The sequence below is a fragment of the Eleginops maclovinus genome, chromosome 22 (assembly GCF_036324505.1).
Source record: "Eleginops maclovinus isolate JMC-PN-2008 ecotype Puerto Natales chromosome 22, JC_Emac_rtc_rv5, whole genome shotgun sequence".
Classification (NCBI taxonomy): Eukaryota; Metazoa; Chordata; class Actinopteri; order Perciformes; family Eleginopidae; genus Eleginops; species Eleginops maclovinus.
In genome coordinates this window covers 5,669,542-5,693,123 of record NC_086370.1, presented here as the reverse complement: position 1 = coordinate 5,693,123, position 23,582 = coordinate 5,669,542, and the positions used below count along the sequence as shown (strand labels likewise).

At 40.9% G+C, this 23,582-nt stretch overlaps 1 protein-coding gene across 1 annotated transcript; it reads left to right on the top strand.

The window, feature by feature from the left end:
• The first annotated feature begins 1,021 nt into the window (after positions 1-1,021).
• LOC134858409 (uncharacterized protein PF3D7_1120000-like) lies at positions 1,022-2,332 on the top strand. The gene is made up of 2 exons (XM_063874271.1): positions 1,022-1,954; positions 2,109-2,332. Exon 1 carries the CDS (start codon positions 1,390-1,392, stop codon positions 1,825-1,827), a length of 438 nt encoding a protein of 145 aa, XP_063730341.1. The 5' UTR covers positions 1,022-1,389; the 3' UTR covers positions 1,828-1,954; positions 2,109-2,332.
• Positions 2,333-23,582: the final 21,250 nt, after the last annotated feature.

Here is a 23,582-nt window from a genome sequence, read left to right as displayed (position 1 = left end):
CTGAGGCATGTACTATGAAGCCAGTTCCACAGAGCCTGGATATATTTGAGTTATCTGGCTTAACTAAACCTAACAAACGGGATATCAATGCACGGTGCTCCAGCGCTTGTTATCAATTCGGTAAGTCAACCCAGGATTTCTCTGTCCGGCTACAAGCACATACTGATGAAAGGGTTGGGGTTATTAACAATTGACTAATCTCAAACCTGGAAAATGGGCCTAACAGCGCAGCGTCATACTTCATGAAAAGAAAAGTAACATGTTAGACAAATATGGAGGGTAAGGTGCAAAAGGTTTGGTTGAATGTGTAACTTAATAGGTTTATGATATCACTGCCCCATCTAAGGCACAGGTGGATCTGACTGAATTACATTTGAGTGTTTTGTTAAATTAATACGCTGTTTTAAATATCACTTCCGCATAGAGTATGCTGCACTGAAGTGCTCGGCTCCGGTGTGTTGCACGGCAAAGAAGCTGACACAGATAAGTGAATATGATATGGTAGGATGTGATAATGAGATGTGCGACTCGTCGGCGTCCACACAGTGCCTCAGACTGTATGCAATGCTCTGAGTTACTTGAACTTCAATACAAGCAGAACTAATTACAAGGACAAGACACAGCTGGGTAGAGCAGGCAAAAACAGAAAGGCAGCAGGTGAAAACAATCAGACAATCACACATGTGGGAAAACACAGGAAGTCAAAGCAAGATAGAATATGTGAATCAGTGAGCTTTAGATGTCCTGGTAGTTATATTTGAACAGAGCCAAGCTTGCTGTTCCCACCAGTTTTCTTAGCCTTGGTGCTAAACTTGGCTACCCGGCATATTAATCCTCCAATCTAACTCTTTCTCAGATAGCAAGGTAGTTCCCTAAATATGAAACCATCATGTCACAGCCTTTTTCAAACAGCTCCAGGACAAAAGTAATGGCCTTCAAGCAAAGGATTTGCTGATTAAAAAAAAGAAGCAAAATGAAGAATACAGATGACACGAGACCTTCGTTTTTCTCGATTGCTAAGACACAAAACCCAGTACTCTAAACCAAATGACCAGTTGCCTAAACACATTTAGTAAAACTACCCCCCATTTGCCACAACCAAAAACACAATTCACCTGTAGACACTGTTCACAAAACCCATCCCCTTTTTCTCAAAACTCTAAACACATTTTGCCTTGCTAAAACACATTTAGCATATATCTCTGCTCAAATATGCATTGTGAAGCTCATGTGATGCAAAATGCCACACACAGTCAGCAAAACCTGAACACAATGAACACACCTGGTGTAATTCAGTAAACACAACGACTCATAATTGAAAACACCTATTGCAAATGATGTGACCACACCTATATAAGTCAGTTTGCTGAAGGTTCCAAACAAAAATGGATGATCAAGGAAGAAGAAGAGGAGTTCGTGCCAGAGGAGGGAGAGGAGTTCGTGCCAGAGGAGGGAGAGGAGTTCGTGCCAGAGGAGGGAGAGGAGTTTTTGTCAGAGGAGGGAGAGGAGCAGGCCAAGGAGGGAGAGGAGCAGGTCAAGGAGGTAGAGGAGCGGGCCAAGGAGGGAGAGGAGCAGGTCAAGGAGGTAGAGGAGCGGGCCAAGGAGGGAGAGGAGCAGGTCAAGGAGGTAGAGGAGCGGGCCAAGGAGGGAGAGGAGCAGGTCAAGGAGGTAGAGGAGCGGGCCAAGGAGGGAGAGGAGCAGGTCAAGGAGGTAGAGGAGCGGGCCAAGGAGGGAGAGGAGCAGGTCAAGGAGGTAGAGGAGCAGGCCAAGGAGGGAGAGGAGAAGGAGGGCGAGCAAGACAACGCATCTTCATCACAGATGAAATGAGAGCAACGGTCATTGACCACGTCATTGTCCACGGCATGACAATGACCGAAGCTGGACAACGAGTCCAACCAAACCTAAGCCGATTCTCAGTGGCCACCATTATTCGGGCCTTCAGAGAACACAACAGGTACTGTATGTACTATTTTTTTAGTCACTACACTAGATGTTTACAGTATACAGTAGTATAGTGGAGTGCACCTACATACAGACAAGTGCAATAATGGTTACAGTAAAAGTGTGTACTGCAAGGACCATTTCTGACCAAATGACTGTTTCTCTAGAGTTGAAAGATTGCCATATGCAGGTGGGAGGGCTTCCAGATTCACACCAGCCCAAGAGGTCGTCATTGTGGATATGGTTCGGGAGAACAATGTGCTGAGACTACGGGAGATACGGGAGAGGATCATTGGTGACAATATGAACTTTCCGAACATTGACGATGTTAGCCTGACAACCATAGACAGAGTCCTCAAGCGCCAGAGAGTACGCATGAAGCAGGCCTATAGGGTACCCTTTGGCTATGGACCTGGCCTGTGATGATGTGGCTGTGGAGGCGTTCCAAGGCTGGGTGCGGCATGCCAGGGCATTCTTCCCACGATGTTTGGCTATGGACAATATTGCCTGTGACGTGGATGAGGTACTGTGGCCCGACCCAGTCCGACGACGTGATGCCGCCCAATGATTGCAGTGTCAACATACTGTGTCAATTTACATGTACAACGTAGGCCTAATAAAAGAGATCGCACCCTGAACATTGTGTTTTCAATTGTTACTGTACTTTATCTATTGTGTGTAATGGATCCTCCATGGAGTTTACAGTACTCATTTTCTGCATTACGTTGTGATATTACTGCATTTTATGTATTATTCATTATTCCTATGAAATGCACAAATCTATAGTAAATGCCCAATACATATTTGAGAATAAATAAGGGTTGCTCAAATGCATCCTGGCAGTTGTGAAACTGTAAAAAAAGAAGTCTCACACTGAAAATGGTGTTTTCAATTTTTTGGGTAACGTGGTTAATGATGCTCAGTAGTGTTTACATTTTTGCAGGCCTTGAGTGGTATTGTGGTGTCAAAGTTTGCTTTTGAGCATATGAGCCACTGTTTAGGTGTGATGGGTTGGTTTTGAGCATATGAGCAACTGTTTTGGTGTGATGGGTTGGTTTTGAGCATATGAGCAACTGTTTTGGTGTGATGGGTTGGTTTTGAAAAGAGACTGTGAGGTTGTGTGTACGTAGCTTTAGAAAAGTGTTTTGTGTTTAGAGTTTTGTGAAAAGTGAGGGCAGTATCACAAAATGTGTTTAAGCAATAGAGAAAAACTGTAACACATGTTTTCATACCTTGTTGGTACCTGGCAAGTTGCTATTTCTTCATAGTGTTAATTGATAAATGTAACAACATGTCCATAAACATTATTTACCATTACACGCATAGCTCCTACTGAAACACTGTGGATCTCCATGCATCAATGAGTATGTATGTGTGTGTGTGTGTGTGTGTGTGTGTGTGTGTGTGTGTGTGTGTGTGTGTGTGTGTGTGTGTGTGTGTGTGTGTGTGTGTGTGTGTGTGTGTGTGTGTGTGTGTGTGTGTGTGTGTGTGTGTGTGTGTTTGCTTGAGGGGCATTTTACAGTTCAAGCTAAGTCAAGCATGGCACTGAGTGACTTGAAAAGGAGGTAATCTTGACAAACGGTGGGATTCAACAGCTGGGATCTTCATGGCTCTGTCATGCAGAGAGGAAAAGTGACGTATGATATTTAACAGAGACACATTGTATTTAGGTCTTGCGTGCAATGTGTAAAATATTGCAGAAATTACATTTGAAACATTCAGAACATGAATTAACTTTATGAACAGAATGATGTGTGATATGTTAAAGATGTTTTTGATTTGGGTCACAAAGATATCTACCAAATTCATCATGCTAAAGGACTCCTGTGTTGACAACATTGAGTCGCTGTACAGCCAATATGCCCTCAGTACAGAGGCAATAATGGAATGGTTTTACTCTTTAAAATATGTTATTAAACACACCACTGGCTTATGTCTGAAGCAAATACGTGTCTTAAAAGCGGCGGTTGCTAATAGTATCTCATTGAGACTACTAAACATCATTTTGCCAAACATTAGCCGCCTTTAGCTTAGCGGTGGTGATTTGAAGTCATGTGACCATGATGAAGTTTGTTTATAGCATAGGAAGCATTTACGCTTCAACTGTAATGTAAATATATTGAAATATCCTGCGAAACAAAACATTCAAAGACAGTAAACTTGTGTTTTTTCTGCAATATTACACAATTGTATGGAATAATCCCATTGTACTTTGTAAAGTGAGCACTTATGATGCTAAATTCGGTGTCGGCTTACAAAAACCCTCATCGCTGCAACACTCTATACAGCCATGGTACATCTCGGTGTTATATTTTTTTGTAGGATTAACTTCAAAGTAGCATAAGGAGAAAATAACTTGCAATCTTGCGTCATCCGGGCGTTGAGAAGTGGGACGAAGCTTCAGTTAGTGGTTAGCAATGAAGGTTATGCAGCTGCTGACTTAGGCTTTAGGCCTTTGACCACTTACTGGCAGGCATCTTTCATGTCAACAAGGTGGACAGGACGGGTGCCGCTCGTTTACTTGCTTACTAATGTGAGGGGACAAGGACCGTACAGAAGAAAAACATCAACTGTACATTAATGCCAAACACAAAGATTACAGTGTTATCTTGCCCTGTTGTTCTGTAGTTTTTTAGGAGTAGGCTTTTCCGGTGATAACAACATTAAATTCTGCAGGCTTGGTAGTAGTAGAACTGAAATGCTTCCCCTTATTTCTTTGGAGCAAATGGCTTGGTAGCACACATTGCTCCTTTAAAGAAATAATCTGCAATGGAGCATTTAGAATTGCTCAATTTACAGTATAATTAACATGGTGGACATTTCAGTCCATTTATTATGCTGTTAAGTCATCCATCCACCCACATTTGACAGCTATATTTTTCTTGTCTTTCCTTCTCTCCTATCCTGCCCTTTTCCCTCCATCAGTCTTTTCCACTCACCATGAGGATAGCAGAGAAATGCAGGAACAGATCTAGCCACTGGCATTTGTCACACCTCATCCCCATGCTTCATCTTATTCCCATGTGAGTTGTCATGCTCCTGTCGTTGCTGTCAGGTGAAGCAGGAATGCTGTAAAAGTAATTTTTAAAATGAATCATGTGCTTCTGGGGGGCAGGGTTGAAGAAAACGTACAATTGTTCACAGTTAATATGAACCCTGCTGTTCTCATGCCATCACACTGCATGCAATCACTGGTGGTCTTAAATTGTAAAGATTTAATCGCTATGGAATCAGTAGGGAAAGTCTTTATTTATATCTCATATAAACTTTTTGTAGGATGTTATTCAGATTTGGCCAAGGTCAAGGTCATTGCGTTTTAAAATCTATTCAATTATTTTCAATATGACTGATTGGCGGATTCATACAACAGCAATGTGAAAATCTGTAGATTTGAGATGGATGAAACAATATGTGTACAAAGGAGTAGTTCTTGAGAATATCCACAGAACTACACACAGTAACCAGAGCTGCTTATTGTGTTAACAAGATACTGGAATCAACCAGCTTTGGGATTCTGTGACAGTTGTATTCCTGCCAAATTCCAAGCCTGTTGTTTTGTTTTAAAGGGACATCTGAAAGAAACTGGTGTGTCATCAAAACCCTAACCCTGTGTCACTGTGTCTCTCGTTGCAACTGCAAGTCCCATTACAGTACATTCAGATGATACAGCAGCATGCATGCAATTGCTTTTTATCCCACATACGCACGCATGCTAACTCACAGCTAGTTAACAGCTACAAGGATTCCAAGGAACAGGAGGGCTTTGTGCTGGGTGATAACTCTACAAGTGGTAGTCTTCCCTGGAATTCTCTGGGTGCAAAGCCTAAGAGTGAATCATCTCCATGGGATTTGGGAGGATGAATAACCGGCAGAGCCCAGCGCTCTGAGGTCTGTGATGCGACCGACTGGCCTGCATTGATATAACCCAGGCCGAGCGCCTCCTCAACCCCAGTTCATACTAGGAATCAGCCGTGGACAGCTGCTAAAGGGAGGACTGCAAACAATCCTCTTAAACAACCAAGCGTGCCACTTCAGAACAGATATGGTCCACTGACACAGAAGAAGATCTTTTTCTGATGACCTGGATAACCTGTCTTCTTCACACAGCAGGGTGAGGACCAAAAGTTACTCGGAAAGTAAAAGGCTACAGGGAAAGCTAACGACTAGGCCTGAAACTCTGATTGTTGGTGACTCGGCTGTAAGAGATTTAAAAAGTCAAAACAACACCAAAGTACTCTGTTTTCTCAAGGATATGGTCTCTGACTTGGCTATCAAGATCCTGCATATTGGGGCTGAACACCCGACTGTGAAAAATGTGGTACTGCACATTGGAACAAATGATGTCATGAAACAACAGTCAGAAGTGCTGAACGAAGACTTTAAATGTCTCTTGAAAACTGCTCTCTAAATGCTGTGGTGTTCATCAGTGGCCCTCTACCGCCAGTCAGAAGAGGATTGGACAGATTCAGCAGATTGTTTGCACTGAACACGTGGCTCTCAACTGCCTGTACTGAACACTCTGTCCATTTTATTGACAATTTTAACTTTTTCTGTGACCGCAGAAATCTTTTTCAGGCAGATGGAATTTTTCTGAACAAGTCAGGAGTAAAATTGTTTATTTCCAACATATTCAACTGCCTGCGTCATCAATCTGCTCCCTATGCCAAGGACAAGCAACAAGAGGAATCAAAACAGGAGAAAGACACAACACAGTGCATAGAAAGCCTTGAAGACCTATCACTGCACCTGCCTGAGGAGAGTCGTGATTATAGACCTATGAGACAAAAGGAGGGGTCTCGACTGCCACCCATCCTCCTTATCAACGCCTTTGAGGATACTCTCCCTTCAACACCCAAACCGCCATCCAGCTTTCTGAGCCCAGACTCCTCCAACCAGCAGCTCAGCGACCGCCTACAATCCTGCCTGAACATGGTTCACGAGATTCGCAAACAGACCCCTGTCCCTCAACTACAATCACCGAAGCAGACATGTGCACCAGCTCCCCCGTATTCATCACCATGCCTACCACAATCATCCAAAACAAAATGTGCACCACCTTCTCCCCCTTCGAGACCGAATCAGCTGTCTCTGGAGCCTGATAAGGATGTGTGTGTAGAAAAGGCAACAAGCTCTAACTGATATGTGCTGGGTCCAGGCTCAAGGTCGTATGGCACTTTCAACTCTTTCCAGAACATGCCAGGACCCTGCCTGCCAATAGCTTGGCCGATATCTGTGTTGATAGGTTATAGATTACGAACGGTGAATCAGCTTAGAAACAGAAAGCGCTCAACAGTTAGTGTGAATTTATCAAATTTAGCTGTGATTCCACGTCAGTCACAGCTTATCACACAAAATCAGACTGATGGTGTATTCAACGAGCTTAAACTAGCTTTATTAAATGTCAGGTTGTTAGCAGGAAAGACGTTTGTAATCAATGATTTTATCACCAAGCACAATCTGGATTTTATGTTTTTAACTGAAACTTAGATAGACCAAAATAACAGCACAGCTGTTCTTATCGAATCAACCCCTCCCAACTTTAGTGTTATGAGTCAGGCAAGAATGCATAAGAAAGGGGGTGGAGTTGCTATTTTGTTGATTCCCTTCAATGCAAGCAGACATCTTATGGAACCTTTCCATCTTTTGAATATGTGGCCCTTCAGCTGAAATGCTCCTCTTGAGCTATGTTCCTAAACATCTATAGACCCCCCAAATACTGTGCAAGCTTTTTTGATGACTTTGCTGAACTGCTGTCTATAATGTGTATTGACTTTGACCGCCTCGTCATTGTTGGTGATTTTAACATCCATGTTGACAAGCCCGAGGACAGAAGTGACACGAGAAATGACGCGGATTTCGATCGTTATTATGTTTTACCTAGAAACTGTCAATAAGTTACTTTGCTTAAGCTTGTTAGCACATCAGCTAACGTTAACTTCAGTGAATTGTGTAGCCTAGCTACAACTTTACAGTTCAAAATCAGGTTTCAAACAGCTGTGTCGTCTTGTTGTGTTGGACAACGCTTCTTCTTCCTTTTAGAAAGTTGTGCAGCTCCTCCCCAGGGCTTTTCCTCACCCCATGTCTTGGGCTCTCATTGGCTGTAGCTCGTCGGCGCAGCCATTACCAGGCACAACCCTTTTCACACTACAGGATTTGGACTCCCCGACATATACGTGGCGTCGATGAGTCTCTCAACTCGCTCTTGAGCAGTTCACACATAACGATCAAACGCCGACTGCGAGCGCCGATTTAGAGCCGATTCGTCCCTGGCCGATTGGGCTAAAAATCGTGTAGTGTGAACTTGGTATAAGGAAAAGTAGGTATGTGGCAAGAAATTATCTCCATGGAGAAAGGCCATGAGCGTGAGAACAGAAAAAAGAGAGACTAGAAAAGCTGAACGCAGGTGGAGAAAAACAAATCTCCAGGTTCAGTTTGAAATCTATAAAGAAAGACTTGCCTTTTATAATTTGGAATTAAAAAAAGCACGACAGTCTTTCTTCTTTGACATCATTGCCAAAAACACAAACAACTCACGTGCCTTGTTTGCTACCGAGGGACTAACAAAACCCCCAGTGTCAGTAGCATCAGCATTTCAATCCACCAGGGCCTGCAATGAATTTGCTTCCTTCTTCACTGACAAAATTCAGAAAATCTGACAGGCAGTCTGTGTTTCTGTATCAGGTACAGCAAATGTGTTGTCCTTATGTCCACTTAAAATCAATTCAAACACCATGACACAATTCCATCAGATTAATGATAAAGACCTAGAGGACATTATTCAACATCTGAAGTCCTCCTCCTGCTGCCTTGATATTATACCTACAAGCTTTTTCAAAACAGCAGCGGCTGAGTCAGTAGGGGCTTGGACTGGGAATCGTAGGGTTACCGGTTCAAGTCCCTGAACAGACTTGAAATATGGAAAGTGGACTACTACTTGGAGAGGTCCCAGTTCACCTCCTAGGCCCTGCTGTGGTGCCCTTGAGCAAGGCACCGGACACCTCCAATCCCCATTGCTCCCCGGGCACTGCACAATAGCTGCCCACTGCTCCTAGTACTAGGATGGGTTAAATGCAGAGGACTAATTTCACTGTGTGTGCTCTGCTGTGTGCATGTGTGTGATTAATAAAGAGGGTTTCATCCTCCGATTCTATCTAAAACAGTTTTTCATAGCATGTCCTCAGAGATACTTCATATAGTAAACAGGTCTCTTCACACAGGTGTATTTCCACAAAAAACTGCAGTAATTAAACTGCTCTTAAAAAAGAATACTTCAATGGACACTTCAGTAATGAATAATTACAGGCCCATATCAAACCTCCCATTTGTAGGTAAAATCATTGAAAAAGTAGTTTTTAAACAGCTGAGTAATTTGTTGGATGCAAATAACTGTTTTGATGTGTTGCAATCAGGCTTTGGACCGCACCACAGCACTGAGACTGCTCTTGTTAAGCCCTCCAATGACATCCACAACACAGACAGCTGCAGAATCTCAGTGTTAGTATTATTAGATCTCAGCGCTACATTTGACACTGTTGACCACAACATATTACTAGACCGACTAGAAAACTGGTTGGGACTTTCGGCAACAGTTCTAAATTGGTTTGAATCCTACTTAAAGGACAGGAAAGACTTTGTTTCTATAGGCAGCTACACATCAGAGATGACAAATGTGACATGTGGGGTTTCTCAAGGTTCCATCTTGGGGCCTCTTCTCTTTAACATCTACATGCTACCACTGGCTCAGATAATGAAAAGCAACAAAAGAAGTTACCATAGCTATGCAGATGATACACACATTTACATTACCATTTCACTATGCTCCAATTAAAACACTAGTAAGTGCATTGAACAAATCAATGACTGGATGAGTCAGAACTTTCTCCAATTAAACAAAGACAACACCGTTTTTGGAACCAAGGAGGAACGACAAAAAGTCAGCGCTGAGCTTCAGTCAGCAATGTTCAAAACAACAGCTAATGCCAGAAACCTAGGTGTGGTCATGGACTCTGACCTGAACTTCAACAGTCACATTAAAACAATCACTAAGTCCGCCTACTATCACCTGAAGAACATATCTAGGATTAAAGGATTAATGTCACAGCAGGATCTAGAAAAAAGTTGTCCATGCTTTTATCTTCAGTAGACTGGACTACTGTAATGGTGTCTTTACAGGTCTCACTAAGAACTCCATTAGAAAGCTGCAGCTGATTCAGAACGCTGCGGCTCGAGTCCTCACTAACACTAAGAGAGTGGATCACATCAGTCCAGTTCTGAGGTCTTTACACTGGCTTCCTGTCTGTCAAAGAACTGATTTCAAAGTTCTGCTGCTGGTTTAGAAAGCATTGAATGGTTTAGGCCCAAAATACATTTGTGATCTCCTGCTACATTATGAATCATCCAGAACTCTCAGGTCTTCTTTCTGGCCCCAGACTCAGAACTAAACAAGGAGAAGCAGCGTTCAGTCATTATGCTCCAAATATCTGGAACAAACCCCCAGAACCCTGCAGGGCCGCTGTTACTCTTACTACTTTTAAATCCAGGCTGAAAACATTTCTTTTTGCCGCTGCTTTTAATGGAACTGTTCTGATCTAACTTTGCACTGTGACTTTTATTCTGCACTGTAACTTTTATTCATGTATTTTACTTAAATTACTGTTTTATAATGTAGTTATACTCTACTATTTTTTAACGCTCTTTATGTCTTTCATATTTGTAAAGCACTTTGAATTGCCTTGTGTTGAAAGGTGCTATATAACTAAACTTGCCTTGCCTTGCCTTGCTTCTCATTGGTTCCCTATAATGGCAGATGCCATCATCCATTACATACTGCCTTAGGCTCCACAGACAGTGCCACGTTAGGGAGGGTGGGCGACTCCCTCTCATTAACCCACCTTGGCAGTTAGGATGGTAATCCCAGCCATATCAATCAAGCGTAATTGGTGTAAGGCTGCAGGAAATGCTGCGTTAACGTGTTAACGATTCCCCAGTGGAGAGGAGGAGACTACTATAAAATGCAAACAGTGGGAGTAGGTAATGGGGATTTTTCCTGGGTCATATCTTCTTGTTTTAACATGAATGTAATGAAAGCCTCTTTAGAGTATGTAACTTGTTTTCAATGAGGTTAACTGAAAAAGGTAAAATGTACTGGTTTGTGCAATAATTAGTATCGTCCATCTAGCAGTGGGTTTGTTGGAAAATGTGTCACCCAGAATGACAGTATTTTATTTATTTATTTTTGCCTGTGATATACGTCAAGTTAAATTATATTTCTATTTTGCAGATATTTACTTCTAATTTAAGCTTTTAAATGGGTGAATACAAGTGTGTGTTTCCTTATGTAGTACAATGCAGAAGACCAAGTTCACCTTTGTTCAAAATAAAGATGTGAATTTCATTGCTTTCGCCAGGTGCCTTTACCTTATTTTAGTTAGTACATTGTAAACAAGAAAGTCAAGTTTCGACAAAGTAGTGCAGTGATGGAGGGTGTTTCATTTCAACCCAGAAATTAGCATCACAAGGTCTCCCTCGAGTAAAAGCGAGTACTATTTTTTCGCATATTTGTGGTACGTTTTGCCAGAAATAAATGGCCAACATAATACCATAAATGAGTGAATGACTTTTGCAAGACTTCCCATTAACGTTGAGCCTAAGGTTGACTGGTTTTTGGCGTGTTGACATTTAGGAGTCTCATTTAGCCTAGCCCTTAGTAGCAACAACAGTTTTTAACATGTAAAAGCTTGGTTTATGAGTGGGGTTTTTCCTGAAATATTGTATGTCCAAGAACAAAACGTGAAAGTCTCGTAAGCTTGTATTAACAGCAGATCTTATTTTGAATCTGTAACCAAAAACTAATTTGAAACACATTGACTCCGAGATGATGGAGCCCGGATGCTGACCCTTTTCTGAGTTGAGGACTCATTCCTGCACATCTCTGTTATCATAGAACAATTAAAAATGTTACTTCACACACGGGAGTACACACTACTTCATGCTTATGCTTATGCTAAGGTTATGCAATGCTTGATGATAAGTCCAGTGATCATAATGTTAGCCGTATGTCTCTTACTCACACGCTGTGATTTTTACCCCTTGAATGAGCACGAGTGGTTATATTCCCTGGCACGAACGCACACAGAGGGGTGGCATGATAAACGAGCTGATGTAATATTCACATTTAAAAACTAGCACACTGCATTGCATAGTCATACTTGAGGTGAGAAGACATGAAGAGAAGAATGTAGGAGGAGATATTCCTATCACTTCTTGTGAATAATCTTCCTAAGAAAAAACAGACAGAAGGAGTTTTACAGTTTGGGTTGTTTGTCAGTTTGGCTGCTCTCCAGGAGCAGAACACTTTGTACAGAGTCGTCCCCCGACTCCCCTGAATCTAGCTCTATCTTTTTGGTTCTGGGAGAAAAAATCTCATCGACTTTTGGGTGGACTGCCATGACCTTCGGTTGACAAATTCATGTCCCCACAGAATGAAGTGAGATAACTTTGCTGATCCATTGACTTTACATCAAATAATTGCAAAACTAATTCCCATGAGCTTCAGCTGTACTTTTTCCAGTCTGATTCTCATTTGCATGTTAGAAGTGTTGGAATTGTAAAATGCTTTCCTAGGCTGGTGACCAAGTTATTTTTATGTTGTAACAAAAGGTCAAAAGCATCACCGTGCCAAAAAACATACTTACAGAACAGTTAGCATATGGCTTTAGGCCTAAAAGGAATACAGCTATCCTCTATTGTTGTTATTGGCAACACTTTCCAGGAATAGAACAAAACCAACAATGAATTATTCCTGCTAAAAGAATACATGAAAAGCCTTATAATTATTATTCCAATGTTGTCAAAAAAAAGCACCAATGGGTTGCACTGCTCTTTTCTTTTTCTAATTCAAGGTCATAATGTCCTTGACGACAGGAGGAGAATTTCCCTGCTGATTGGCAAATTGTAGGTCAATACGCAAATTACCTTCATTTTATCGTCACTTGCTTTATTTGCATCGCATCATTGGCGTCTTTTGTACAACCAGGACGTGAATTAGCTTCCTTCTGCATCCTTGCCTTTACTTTATCTGTGAGACAAAATAATCACTTAGCGTCTGTTGGATAACAGAGAAAATAAATAAAGGGGAGCGTTATCGTTTAGGTCTTTATTTTGCTGCTTTAGGACTGGCATGATACACCTTATGGTTTCTGAAAACAACATTATCCATCTAGAAAAGTTAAAGGTAGACAATTTGACATCAATCGTTGGTAAGTGGATTTATCAAAGTATATCAAAGCAATTTAAAGTAATCATTCAATATCAACTTCACATTTTGCTGATTTATAAGTGTTTCACAGCTGGCTCCGCCTCATGTTGTATCCCATGATGCATCATTCTCAGAGGAAACCCTTGGGCTTGACAGTAATTCTTCTAAGCCAATTTGCCATCTGATACTGCTTCAATTGGATAGAGAACTCTGGGGATCTTTATTATGTGGCTATACTTAGATTGGAAGCTGTTCAGTGTCACACATAAATGTAACACCTCACAGTTAAGGAGTGTGGGAGTTGGTCGATTTCTGCATGTGTGGAAAAAAGTGACTCCTTGTATGCATGTGGTGTATAAGACATTATGCCACACACACAAGAAAGATGTTGGATTAAGATGTTCTTCTCCTTTGCCCTTAGTAACACCATTCTTACAGATGAAAGACTAAACAAGCATCTTAACCAATCAGAGCAAAGATGGTGGCCAGGGAATGGGAGAAACCCAGGTAAAGACATGAAAGAGGACATGAGTTAAAGTGATTGAGGTAGCGAAGGAAGACAGAATGATGATGGAAATTATACAGAGAAGAGCAGATCCAAGGCGTCGTGGTTGGGACTGCTTGACACAACGTTTCCCTTTGAAATGTTACTGAGCCTTTGCTCTCCTGTGTTGAGACGATTCATCTCAATTTGCTCGGATATCAATAGTCAAGCCAGAATCACAGTATCCTCCCCCTCTCTCATTCTTCTTATCCTGAACTATTTTTCCTCACATCACTCTATTTTTTGCCCAAGCTACTGCAGTTATTTTGCTAAAAGTTTTTTGGTGTGTAAGCCCCAAAAAAATGATTTATTCAACAAGCTATTTACATATTCTCATTTACATGACTCCAATACAACATACTAACCAGGAAAAAATATTTGAAATCCACCTAACAGCTGTACACTTTCCATAGAAATACGGAATGATTTGCCCTTCCAATACTGCTCAGTCAAAAGCTCAGAAGAATATACCCTTATTGGTCCCACAGAGGGGAAATTTACATCCTGCATTTGACCCATCCTAGTGTTAGGAGCGTTGGGCTGCCATTATGTATGGTACCCGGAGGGCAGTGTAGGGAATTGTGCCTTGCTCGGGGACACCTCGGTAGCACATGGTCTTTGGGAGACTTGAACCGGTGACCCTACGGACTTCTCCACCACTGCAATAGACCTGCAATAGTAACAAGCAAAAAGTCTGAATAGGACCTGCTCTTCTAAAATCAGTCACGCTAACTGGAAACATATTTTGAGTGGTGTACACTGTTGGAAAGAGGAGGGTCTTAACTTGCCAATAATATTCTTAATGTTTTCCAAATATTTAACTACATGTGTCACATAAAGTAATGGCAATTACCCAGACACCATTCTAGGAAATAGTCCTGAATAGTGTAGGACCATTGGATAAGCCATGATTCTGAAATCTTTGTCAATCTACAATAAAGCTTGTTCACAACTTGTCCTTCATAATGTTCAAACAGTCGGCAGCTTATTGTTCACAGAGATCCATTCACGGTATTGAGCCAGTAGAATCATGAATCTGTGAAGTGGTCAAACCTGCCTTTTCAAACGTAGAAAAATGCATGTATCGTCTTTAAGGTACATATTCTGAAAGCCCGGCCTTTGTTTTAAACCAGCAAACCCCCATACCACCTCACGTGTGTATCAAATCAATACCACCTAGCACTCCAGTCTTATTTCATGTAACAACATTGGTGTAACAAAATTCAATTTGGGATATTAAATCATAAAACTAAGAAATTTGACAGAACAAACTGAAAGGCAAGCATTTACTTTTCTGAAGAACTAAATGAATGTGTGTCATTGTGAGACGGCCGTTTACCTTGAATTATGTTTAAACGGCAATCTATAAAACTGACAGAGAGAAGAATAGAGAGTTGTATATGGCTCCATTAGGCTTACGGCCTTTTAACAACCAAAGCAAAGGGAGATGTGATCAAGGTAAAATATGTGGCTCAGGATGATGATCACTGTTCTGCATGCCAACCAAGCACCAACCCTTTTCTCTTTTCCACTTCTGTCTCTGTTTTAATCATTCATCTTGTTTTTTCCTCTCTCTGGCACTGTCAGTTTCTCACTCACTGAGGCGAGACACTGCTCACCTGATCAACTGAGGCTACCGTCAACAATAAAACCCACATTTAATAACCGCAATATCTCACAAGCCAACTGGGCCTGCTCACTGACTACGCATTGTGCCATAAAAGCCTCCACAAAGAAAAGTGGATAGAGTAATGTGTGCCTCTTTATACAGCAATGGATTAATAATTTCTCTTTGTAGGCAAGAGCTCTGGCAATAATTTGAAATCAATCGCACCACTAATGGTAAAATATATTTGACAGTTTTGTCACTACAACATGGCTTTTATATGGAAAAGCCCTTGATTCTAGCCCTCTTTTGTAAGCGTACTATAGTATTTTAACAAGACACCTCCCTGTTTTCTAATGTGCACACGCTATTATTTGCTCTAGTGCTTGATGAAAATTCCTATTAAAAAAAAACATGTCAATGAAATTTTAAATACCCGTAGTTTACAAATTAAAGTAACAAGAATGACCAAAATTACATGACTTTTTGAAATGTATCGCCACTTAGTACATTACAAATTAATTCAAATATAAAATATTCCAATATACTTCTAATTTAGTTGTTAAATTTGTGCTTCTTGGTTATTAGATGCATTTGCAAAAAAGGTTGTGAAAAGTAAATTATTCTATCAAATCATCAGCAATTTTGCAACAGTGTGGGAATGGGGCAACAGTTGGACTGTGTCCCTTCATGTACCATATGTGTGTACATTTGACCATCAAAGGAATGGATGTATGAGACAGATCTGTAGTTTGGGAGAGAAATGCCTCTGGACTGAGCTGGCTAAAAGGATTTTACATGCAGAAAAATAAACACACTACAGGAAAGGGAACACCTCCACAAAACAAAGCAAAGCAAGCATCAAAGTGGTATTCATGTTTTAAACAAGCTTCAGGTAAGCTAACATAACCTGCCTGTGGTAATCCAAATGTGATGATCAAGCCCACATGTGTTTTTCTATTTTGTATTATCCCTTGTATTAAGTGTATGTACATTTGTATCAGCGAAGTATTTGTGCATGCTAGGACAGAGACCGTCAGAGAAGAGCCTTTGAGGGCTTTACAGCATTTAGTATTCAGCTTTCATTTGTAAGCCCTCAATCTAAAGCTTTAAAACAGCTTGAAACATCTTCAAGGTGTCATCCAGCTAATTTCCAGTGAAATTGAAGTTCTGAAAGCCGGCTGCGTGGATCAATAGCAGGGCCTCTTCACCAGTCAGTGGACCGGCTCACTGAATTGGACTCTGTCACCAATGTCATTTTCTGTTAGCATTAATTGGCTGAATGGCATTAGACGACTTACAAGTCTATCACACGGTGATCCGCCCACTGTGTGTGTACACAGAAGAACACATGGACACACACTCACACATCCACTCACACATGCACATACAACACGAGTAACCTTCAGATGTGCTGCACAAGCTGTTTACCTTGGTTACCTCACTTGTAACCTTTTCACAAGTATCCCTGGCTCTCATTTTTCACCCACAATCCCTTGCAGCTTTTTGCTGTCAGCATAGGGCTATTGGGACCTGGCTTGTATCCAAATACTTCAATTATTTACCCCAATAATGTCATTCATTTCACTGACCAAACCTTTACATGTGTACACAAAACAGAACATATTGGTCTTATCATCAACATTTGAAGCCATTAATGTATTGAATACGCGCCTATGTTTTCAAAAGACCAAAAATATATTAGTATTCATCACGCAGACACTGACAAATCTAATTCAACTCTTTTTGTGACCTTCTCTTATTATACATTTCAATGTTTCTAAAAAATCTAAGAGTCCCAATCTGTTTGACAATGACTTCAAATCCAGATAATTTTACAAAATTTAAATGAGATTATACTGTATGTCAGTATTCTATGCTGCACCATTGAACTACCAAAACTAATGACCCTGACACAATGACTGCCAATCCAAATTGTATCATTCTTTGGTTAGTTGGTAGGCAATGCGCTGTGCTAAAATACTAACATTAAAAACAAATTATTTTAATGGAATGTATGGCATGTAAATGGTCCACAAAGTGCAGGCAATATCAGAAAAATAAAGAACTTTTTGAACATTAAAGCAAGGAGACATGTCACAGTACAGGCAAACAAATACCAATATGAAGCTGAAAATGAGCATTATAGGGCCTCTTTACGATACAAAGGAACTGTGTCATAGCATGGTTTTAGCCCTCAGCTGCTTCCGAATGACTTATGGCAGAAACACTTCATTTATTGTTTTCAAAATCGGCCCCTTAAATACTAGATGAGCCCCCTGTTAAACAAGAAAAGGCTAATCGGAGCAAGAGTTACGACCTCTGGTATGCGCCTGTTGGAGCTTGGGAAGCATCGTGTTCTCAAGCCCGTCGTTACTTCTTTATGGCTCTATTTCTTCTTCTTTTTATGTCTTGTCCAGCATAAAGCTCTACACACACACACACAACACACACACACACACACACACACATACACACAGTGCGAATAAAATGAACACACTGGCCTTCGGGCTGTGATCTATGTTAGCCTATCCACAAGATCTATGAAACCAAGAGCAGTCATAAAGACCCTTGAGAGATTGTGTGTGTGCCTTTGCTGACATAAACAGGAGTATAAAGGCAGAGGGGGGACAAGCACTGCACAGCCTTTTATTCTGCCACGCTGAAGGGCCTTTAAGCAATACTGCGTACACTAAAATGTAAAAAAACTGAAGAATTTGCACCAACCACAAACTCTGTCCTCTAGGAAGTCATGAGAACTACGTTAAATCTGGACAGTTGGTTGTAACATGCAACATGCAGAAAGCCACGGGCCATTTCACTTTTCTATTATGAAATCTTGCTGTACAGTGAAGTATCCTGTGGTTCTTGTTTCCCCTCATGTAACTGCACACTAACAGCCGTTCTGTTTTTGCTGACACTTACAGTTTTAATACGATTTCCGCTTTGCTTGTTGGGTTGTTACAAGATGAATCACTCCAAATGGACATTTATTTACTTTTTTATGGAAATCGAACAAGAGAAAAAGGCAAGCAAGTACAAAATGAGAAGTAAAGTAATAGGATTTACACTACAATGAAATTATGTAAAACCCATCAACCTGAAAGTGATACACACCCAGTAACTGAAAAGCAGGGGGGTCATTGAGGAAACATCTTCCAGTTTCAGAAGTGATGTGTCAAAGTGTTGCTATGGGGATTTTTTCATTTGTAGACCATTTACATACACTAAAACCTATATACCACACAACAGGAAAAGGAAAACCCCAAATAGTGCCCATTTTAAGCTCTTTTTTGGTTTTTGCTTAGCTGCCAAATGTTGACCAACTGGTTGATTATTTTTGTAACGGTGGATTTGTGAGTATAACTTGAGACAACGTTCTAACACCAACTTGGTATGTTACGCTAGAACAGCGGTTCCCAAACACTTTTTTGCGGTGCACCCCGTCTACGTCCCAATCGGGTTGACGCACCCCCCAAAAAAACGCAACAAAGCTTTGTTTTATCGCCATATAAATAACTTTGTCATTCCACTTGACAGTTTCCCTGATTTCAGCCAGTTAATCATATTTGAAAGAATGAATGAAACGACTTGGCGCGCATATATCCTAGGCTACAGTGAAACGTAGAAGAAGACAGCGGCTGTGCGCACCACACTTTGGGAATCCCTGCGCTAGAGTTCATTGGAACCTGATAGAGTACAACAGAGTATGGGGAGAACAAGTTAATATATAATATATGTGATGCCTCACGCGTCATGCCCATAGATCACGTAAATGTAGCAACATTGGATTGCCACCATCTGTTCTTAAAGTTCTGCCTTCTGGAGCATTTAACCTGTGCTGGAATTACAAGTCTTCAGTATATAGAAAAAATATATGGGAGTTCTTTACTGCTTCATATATGTGAATGTGTTAGTGGATCCTACAAGAAAACCTTAACTAATTCACAAAGTCATGTAATTATTATTTTAGACCACATGCAGCAGATTCTACAGAAAGACAGTATACGTGAAGTGCACCCACTGTTAGACCCTAACACTTCGCTGCATGTTTGTTCTCTGCCTTCTATTTGTCTGTATGTGTAACCTCCATCTTTCCGTGTCCTTGTGTTTTTTAGGACTTAGTCAGTGCAGTCTTCATTTAATTAACTGTGCCCTTGATTAGTCAGTCTTTGAACTAAAAAATGCGTGACAAATAGACTGGTATACCTGCAGAATATATTAAAACTAAATCCATGCATTAAGATACATTCAATGTATCATAACTACATATTCAAATGGAGTTACTGTAGTACTTTGGGCCCTTTAAAACAGGTGAGTGTAGAGCCCTGTTTTGCGTTGACCTCCTGATCTGCACCTATACATCTCTATACAGACGGACAGACAGTGCCCTAATGGAGATCAATAGACCACAATGCCCTGCTGTGACCCTTGACCTGGAACACTGTGCCGAGTGATTTGGCACCGGATGGCTCCTGGCTGGGTTGTTTCAGTTAAAGGCAATACCAAAATGAATAATACATATACTTTTAATCACTCACTTTCCATCAGGATTTACATGTTATATCTAAACATTTTTATCAAGGATCAATTAAAAGAAATGCATTTCACAGTCGAAAAACTATCCTGATGTTTAGAACAATTTAGCGGTTGCCAAGGTTTTCTACTGGTGTTTTTTGCTGTTATGTATTCCCCCTTTCTGGCAAACAAATACATCTTCAATATGAAATGTTTTAAAGGTCACGTGTAGTACAAAATCTACCTTTTCATGGTTTTATACATGTGTCCCCTCTGTGTTTCGGGAAAAAATAATTCCCTCTGTTTTTGTCCTGATCCTTTCATATAAAAGCATGTCTGAAAATGAGCTGATCGGATTTTGGCCACTTTGTGATGTCACAATGTTTTTTGGGATGTGCAACCATTAGCCAATAACCAACCATGGTAACACCCGCCCACCTTTTCACCTGAATCTCCTCCTAGAGCACCATTGCGATATTTAAACCAATCATCTCTCAGAGGGGCGTGGCCAGCAGCAGCTCATTAGCATTTAAGGCTACAGACACAGAATCAGCACTTTTAAAACAAGGCTGAAACAGAGGGGTTTATGGGATGCTATAATGATCTGTTTGATATTTGGACCCACACACATAACTGAAACTGAAAAAAAACACATTTAGCCTGCTATTGAATTTCCTAATCCTTCAAAATGATTGAGGACCATCATTTATTAAAAAAAAGAAAATGTTTAATTGATCAATTTAAATATTCATTCAAAACGTGGTGATTTGCAAATTCCTCTTTGCTGACCGCGAGGTTTGGTGCACAGCCTTGCGTGAAAAATGGCAAGTTATGTTACGTTTCTATGGTGGCCGCTACATACAGCTGTTATCTGATTGATCAGCGCTTAAAAGGTGAAAGTTGAAATAATCTGAACTTTGAGCGTAGTGCTCGGCAACAATATTGACATTGTACATTGAGTGAATGCAGCTTAAAAGTATTAAGTCACATACTGTAGAAGAGCACAACATATACACATTGTTTTCTGCCATTGGAGAACCTTATTTGCCGATGGGCTGATGTCAGGAAAGAGTTTGAACATCATCCATGTCCGAGTGATATATCGATGCATTTCAACCAATAACTGCCTCTTTCTCCCTTGCTGTGCGTTGTTGTTATGAATACAATAAAGTGTTCTCATTATATTGGCAATGCCATAAGAACACCTCTTCAAAACTCAAAGATGATCAATATTAAACAATGAGGTGAGAGGGCAAAGGTCGACAGATCAATAACAGTGTTCTCAAAGTGTTCTCTGTGCTTTCATTACTGGGCTCTATTTAACGAAGCAATTGGGGCATTAAGGAGCAATAATTCTGCCTTCTAGGTAATTTCTACCACAGAGTGGAGGATATTTCCATGGAAAACCTGCTTGGCCTTGTTCATTACTGCAATTTCCCCTCCTCATCAGGGAAATAACACGAGACAGCAGTTGAGTGCTTAAAAAGTAGGAGTAGTGGCTGTAGAGAATTGATTTGATTGTTTTCAATGTGACTGGTTTGTTTATAAGCTGTTTATTTTCACAGCCAGGATGAGGAGAGTGATGTTTTGGAAGCTGGCAGTTGTGCTCTAAAAAGGCCAGTATTTCAAGGTAGAAGAGTGGAGAGAGAAATAGCCAAATAGCTTGCTGTAATCTTTTTAAATTTCTATTTAATAGCATGAGACATTTATTCTATCCGATATTACTTTAGTTTGACATTGTACATTTCTTTAGATGTTTCTTCAGTTCCTTCTGAAGGGCACTTAATTGCACAGATCTTTCTTTCTATCTTATTTAGGATCCCCATTAGCACTAACATTAACATTGGTTATTTGTCCTGGGGTCCTCACATTATTCTTAAAATAAATCATTAAGACATATCATTACGGGTGGTGGTGGCGAAGTCTATAGGGCCTTGGCTTGGGAACCAGAAGGTCATCGGTTCAAGTACCCGAAAGACCAAGTGCTACCGAGGTGTCCCTGAGCAAGTCACAGTTCCATACACTTCTCGCAAGTCTGCAAGTGTTTCTTCGGCTTTACTATATCAGAAAACTAAGGAATTTTAGAATGATCAATTCCATGCATTCTCAACATGGATATGTTGACTTTTTAGCACTGACATTTTTTCCCAATGCCTCAGTATTTCATTTAATGCACTTGGCACTGAGTTGGAATGATAGCATGTACCCATCAAATTCCTATATGAAATGTCTCTTCTGTTCATACGAGTTGGCAGAAATCACGGTCAAAATTTGTTAGTTAGTAAGCTAGCTATGACAACAAATATCTGACCTTTCAAAAAATCACCTGTTGAGAAATGAGATGCCTACATTCTTCCTGCTTCTCCAAAGCCAAGAGTTTTGGGCCTCTTATGTCTATAAAAGGCTCCAGAAATCCTCTCCTTTGCGGCCGTTGACTTATCGGCCACATGTCAGGCCTTTGGAGATACGGCCCACGCTCACAGGGATTATTTATCCCGAGCTGTGACCTCTCGCATGTCAGGGTTCAAGGGTTAACTTCACATCATAACTCTTGTGGTCTGCTGGGCTGATAACAGTCAGTGGGGAGAAAGAGATGGAGGAAAAGCTGAAAGGGAAAGTGAGAGGTACAGATGAGAGGTTGTCAGGGTCAGGGGCACTGCTTTAATCTCGAAGAACAACAGGGAGTATTGGAATAAAGGAAGATTAACAATCATTTGGATATTCATTTGGAAACATTGTCCTATTTAGTGCACTTAAATAGATAGGAGGATTAAATGGGTATGTTTTAAGGATGCTGGAAAATACTTAATTCAGCTTCATTTGAATTATGAACATGATCTGTAACCTCCTTACCTCGAACGATGTGAATTATTTTTAAAGGACTGCTTTACCCTATTTTTACCTGCTTTTCCACCAACCCGGAGCCGGAGCTGGAGCTGATAAAGATTTGGTTTTTCGTGTTTCCACCGCAGCGGCACCGGCTTTAAGTGCCGAAAAAACGGATCTTTCTGTACTGAATCGGCTGCCCGGCAAGATCCAAGATCCAATACGTCACGCTTACTTCGGAGGGGGGAGATTAACCTGAGCAATAACAGTTCATGGCGAATACAAGTACAAGCAGTAACGCTGAGCAAAGTGACTACAACGCGACCTCACACTTATAAAACACACACTTAAAGTCAGGCAACACTAACAGGCTCAGTGTGATGCTGTTTATTTTTACCGTACTCTAATCACCATCCGTTCAGTGTTTTTGATCATTGGGAACAGCAGGCAGACGTTCTCCTGTTGTTTTGTATTATTGCAGCTATCGGATGGAATCAATACATGGGCTACACAGGTTGCCATCAGAAGTAAAATCATAACGAAAACTACGCCGGTAGAAAACGGATTATGACACAATAGGATAGCAAAGTAGTTAAGATAGTCAGAGTAGCCTCGCTTGCAATGCTAACATCACCTGTCTAATGCCAGAAACACTTTCCTAACAGCGTTGTGATGCCAAACTGACTGAAACACATTCAGTTATTGAGAGGGGGTATGCATCAGCTGCTTGTCAGACAGTGGAAACTTTTCAGCGAACAACGGTGTGAGTTAACAGGAGACTAAACGCTTCACGTCATGATGCAAACGATGATGCAGCTCCACTTGAGCTCCACTCGGCCTCTGAGTGGTGGAAACACAAGGGGTGCTACAGGCTAGAACCAGAAAAGTGA